The 5,468-nt window shown below is 32.7% G+C and overlaps 1 protein-coding gene across 1 annotated transcript; it reads left to right on the forward strand.

Moving 5' to 3' along the window:
- Nucleotides 1-191: 191 nt before the first annotated feature.
- LOC148911770 (uncharacterized) lies at nt 192-1,086 on the forward strand. Its single transcript, XM_089029270.1, has one exon. It carries the CDS (start codon nt 196-198, stop codon nt 1,027-1,029), a length of 834 nt encoding a protein of 277 aa, XP_088885396.1. The 5' UTR covers nt 192-195; the 3' UTR covers nt 1,030-1,086.
- Nucleotides 1,087-5,468: the final 4,382 nt, after the last annotated feature.

The raw sequence follows: 5,468 nt of genomic DNA on the forward strand, positions 1-5,468 counted from the left end.
GTTAAAACTTTCGAGTCGACAACCACCCATTGTAAGGTTTTAAAACTATTTATGACCAAGAATATAGCTAACTATTTACACAAGATGGAGATCTTAAGGTATAATTCCCTTGAAAGAAATTTTGCCAATAATTCTTTCATGAAACTTTGCATGGACATTAACTATGTTATGGACATTTAAAAACTGCAATAATGGATGCTTTTCCATTGTAATATCGTAAGTTTATCTAAAAATCTAGATAAATTAGAAAATTTACTTATAACCTTAGATAAGCTTCCAGAAATATTAGCAATTACAGACACTAGATTAAATTCCAATTCTATTTCAAACGTTGATATAGGAAACTATTCTCTTTATCATAATGATTCACCTACCATGGCAAGTGGGACAGCTATTTATGCGAAGGAATCTCTAACAGTTATCAATAGACCAGATTTAACAATTAATATGCCTAATGTAGAATCTACTTGGATAGACTTTGAAAACGAAGAGAGTAAGCAAAATATCATTATAGGCTGTATTTATAGACATCCTAGTGGGAACTTAAATGAATTCACCTCTTTATTTGAAGACCTTCTTAAAACAATACATACAAGATATGACGTTTATATTACAGGTGACTTTAATATTGATTTAATGAAATATATTACTAATGCATCTGTTGAAGAATACATAAATATGCTCTTTTCTAATGGCTTTTATCCAACTATCACAAAGCCAACAAGGATAACTAATACCTCCTCAAGCCTAATAGATCATATTTATACTAATTGTCATCATTTAGACATGACACCTGGTAGAGTAGAGATCAATATATCAGATCATTTGCCAATTTTTTGTTTTATTAGTAATCACAAGCAAAAGAGTGAGCTTCCAACCTATTATCGAGATTACAGTGGACTCTCCCGTAAGCGACAACCTCGGGGCCAGGAGAATGAGGTCGCTTACGGGAGATGGTCGCTTACGAGAGCTAACACAGGAAGCCCAAACAATGTGAATCCCAACACAGGAAGCCCAAACCCTTTATAATTTTGTAACTCACGTGTAAAAACTACTGTATTAACGATTAAACTGTTTTAATCAAAATTTTGAATTTGCTATATGTTTAAAGTAGTGTAATTGTAAATATTTCGTCGGGGTTTCAATACCCGATGACTATGTTCTTAAATTTTTTATTGTTAAAGGATCTGTCACCATTACTGGCTCTTGGGTGGTCACTTACGGGAGAGGAAAAACAATGAAAAATTCCAAAATTTTAACCCCAAAGGTGGTCGCGGTCGCTAAATTACGAGAGTGGTCGCTTACGAGAGAGTTTTTTTACAGAGTTTATATGGGGAACAAAACGGGAAATTCAAAAAGTGGTCGCTTATGGGAGATGGTCGCTTACGAGAGTGGTCGTTCAAAGAGAGTCGACTGTATTCTAAGTTTAATGAAAATACATTCTTGGAAGTGCTTCATCATGTCAATTGGCCAGAAATGTATGATACAGATCTTGATAGAACAACTACAAGAGTTCTGGATCTAATAAGGGATATTATAGATAAACATGTACCCTTAAAAAAGTCTTCTAAGAAAAAAGCAAAACAATTGTCAAAGCCATGGATAACAAATGGAATTTTAAAATCAATTAAACATAAAAACTACTTGTATAAAACTCTCTTTCAATCAAATGATGATCAAAAAATACAACACTATAAAAAGTACTCTAATGTACTAAATAACCTGATTAAGTCTAGAAAACAATAAAAACTTTTCAATGAAATTTGAGGAAAATAAATACAATCCTAAGAATACATGGAAATTAATTGGTAGACTAGTTAACAGAAAAACAAAAGGTCAAATTCGGCCTTCCAAGCTAATACATAACGAGCAAACTGACTGTCGAGAAGGATATTGCAGAGGAATTTAATACATTTTTTATCAATATTGGACCTGAATTGGAAAAATCTATTCCACAATGTAATGTTGAAAATGTTACCCAGTTTATTAAATCTACACCATTAGAAAGTGCTGTCTTATCACCTCTTTAACACTAGATGAAGTAAAAACACGATTTAATAACCTGGACAGCAATAAATCTTCTCTTGATATCCCTAATCGCTTAATTAAACTAGCAAGCTCTGAATTGGCGATTCCAATTACACATATTCATAATGAATCAATTAGATTGGGATTAGTTCCAAGCTCATTCAAGATTTCCCGAGTCACTCCTATATTTAAATCTGGTATGTTACTAATCCAAGCAATTATAGATCAATAGCTACATTATCATCATTTGCTAAAATACCTGAAAGAATAATATATGAACAAATTGTCAGTCATCTTGACAAAAACAATTTACTTTTTGATTATCAGTATGGATTCAGGAAAAAGCGTTCTACGGAACATGCTTTGTTAGAAAGCCTTGCGGATATGATGAAGCAAGCTTTTGACGACAAAAAATCACTTGTGGTACATTTTTAGACTTCACGAAAGCCTTTGATACTGTTAAACGTGGCATCTTGGTACAAAAATTGTATGCTTATGGAATTAGAAGGCTGACACTTGATTGGTTTAAAAGGTATTCAAGTAATCGTAGACAGTTTGTTAAGATTGGCAATTCTGAATCTAGTCATAAAGAGATATGTGGAGTTCCCCAAGGTTCAAACCTTGGTCCTCTTTTGTTTTTCATTAATGTAAGTGATCTACCTAATGTTTCTGAAATGCTTAGTTTATTTATGTATTTATGGTATTTATGTTGATGAGAACATCAAATGGACTCGGCATATTAAACATGTTACTAACAAAATAGCAAAAAATATAGGTATTATTAGGAAGTTAAGGTATTTTGTCGACCTAAAAACATTAAAGGACATCTATTATGCTCTCATTTACCCATGATATGGCTTGCTCTCATTGGGGTAATACAGTAATGATGAAAAGGTAAATTATACACCGTGAAAAGATGAAAAAACTTACTGACGTTTCGGACGCTAGTCCTTCGTCGGAGTAAAAGAGAAAGAAGTGGTAGAAAAGAGTGTATATATGATAGAATAAGACAAAAGAAACCAATGAGAGAAAGGTAGGCAAGGAAACAAAAACAAACAATCAAAAGACAAAAGAAAAGGTTAGTTGAAAGTAAAGCGTTCATTAATCCCGTTGGGACTAAGAGTGCCCAATAGGTGAATAAGCCGCATTTCTTTGGTCTTGCGACAATCATTGTTGCCGTTAATCAAAGAAAGGCCGAAAACAATGAAGTCAGAAAGAGAATGGTTGGCTAGGTTAAAATGGCGGGAAACTGGTTTGGTGGGATCGTTATTGCGAATATCATAAAGATGATCGCAAATGCTATCACCAAGACGGCGGCCAGTCTCGCCCACATACAAAAGATTACAGCGGGTACATTTAATACAATATACAACATTAGAAGTGGTACAAACAAAGTGGTCAGTGATTTTAACAGTTGATTTAGGACCGACAACAGAAGTGTGAGAGGCTATGTGAGGACAAGTATAACAACGTTTACGAGAACAGCGAAAAGTACCAGGTTCTTTGTTAGAGGGAAGAACTCCCTTGACCAAGAAAGAATGACCTTTTCATCATTACTGTTTCATTAGAAACACCGACGCAGCTCACACTAGTTTTTAGCTAGTTATATCTTTTGGGGTAATACATCTAAATCTCATCTAACTAAAGTCAATACTCTGCATAATAAGTACCAAAGTAAGTAAATAAGTAATAAACACCATTCTATAACCTACTACCAGTGTACACATTTTGAATTTCAATAATCTGCTGAAATTCAAAATGGGTCGTTTTGTATATCAAATTATTCATAACAAATCGGAAGTCCCAAAGGTCTTCTGGTCAGTTCTAAAACCAATCTCTTCTGCTGCGCATTCCTACAATACTAGACATGCTTCAAAAAGCAATTAATACACACCATATGCTAGGAACAACTATGGTCAGTTTACTTTTACAGTATACTATGGGAAGAAATCCCTTAATTATTAAAAATATCAATTCATTCAAAGTTTTCAAAAGTTCATTAAAATCACATCTGTTGAGTACCCAATAGTAGTATATAATTAAAATTTCAAAATAAATACATTCATATAGCTATTAAAAATACTTGTGCTAGTTTTGCACGACAATCTTGCCATTGATAATATATATTTTCTGTATTTAGTGAAAGTTTACTCGAAAGTTTATACTACTTAAACCATCACTGCACACTCACTGTAGTAACTGTTTATATTTAATATTTATTTATGTATCTTTTTATAAAATCTAGAATAACTTGAAAATACAGTGGAACCCCGCTCTAAGGACACCTCGGTTTTGTCCGTCCCAACGGTGTCCTTATTAACGGGGTTCCACTGTATAAACAATTATGATTTGTTATATTTATTTCTATTTAAAGTGTGTGAATCAATTGAATTGAATTGAATTGAATAAAAAGATGGGGTCACCATTCTCGTTTTTACGCTAGATGGTCTCCAAATATGTCAATTTATGGGTTTTATAGTGAAATGCGGTAGCAACCGGAAGCTGTAATCAAGAACCTTTATTCACAATTAAAAGATAACAAAACGTACTTATAACTCAAAGTTTACTAGATAATCTATACTATTAAATCCATCAAAGTCATTGCATAACTATGATTCTTGAACTATGAGTGAAAAATGCAGGTATGTGCGCCTCTAGAACGTCCAAAAATTACACATGTCAACTATTCCCATCAAAATATTTCAAAAGCTATCCAATAAACTTTCCTTCATATTTTGATATATAATGACAAGCGTTGCATTTAATCAAAAATCTGAAATAAAATGGGGGTCACCATTCTCGTTTTTGATTTATCTTGGAAAAACATCTCAAAGTAGTCGAAAACTGACACTTTTCCGAGTGGAGACTGGGGCGAGTCAGATAAAAATCGTAATTTCTCTACTCAAAAAAAGAGAAAAAATGTGAAAATTGGTTTTGAACATGTTTCTTATTTAGTTTCTGAAAGAAAAATGCCTAAACTTTGTTAGTTCCATGCTTTTAGTAGCATGCGCAGAAAAATGGGCAGTGCAAAACAAGGGGAAAATATAGATATTAGTGTAATGGGATATGTTAATGAATATTGTTTAAATTTGGTGTGCAATAACACGTAAAAGATTATTGTTATTGCATTACTTTAAACTTGGAGATTAGAACTAAGTAATTAATAAAATAAATATTTAAAATTGAAATTCAAAATTTCTATTCATTTATCTGGATCTTTCTTGTGGCCATTGATGTTCCAAAAAAACCGTTAACTATATTTATTTTTACTATTTTTTGGAGGAGAAATACACACCAAAAAACAAAACAAATGCAAAACAAAACAAAACAACAACGAAAAACAATAAATAATAATCTGGGTTGCCTGTGGTAGTTCCGAGGCCCAGTGCGTGTCATATTTCCCGGAAGTAAAAAATGAAGTAAACTGAAGTAATTCCTAT

The sequence above is a fragment of the Actinia tenebrosa genome, unplaced genomic scaffold (genome assembly GCF_029948245.1).
Source record: "Actinia tenebrosa isolate PJP-AT-01 unplaced genomic scaffold, QUT_ActTen_1.0 PGA_scaffold13__45_contigs__length_12533684, whole genome shotgun sequence".
Classification (NCBI taxonomy): domain Eukaryota; kingdom Metazoa; phylum Cnidaria; class Anthozoa; order Actiniaria; family Actiniidae; genus Actinia; species Actinia tenebrosa.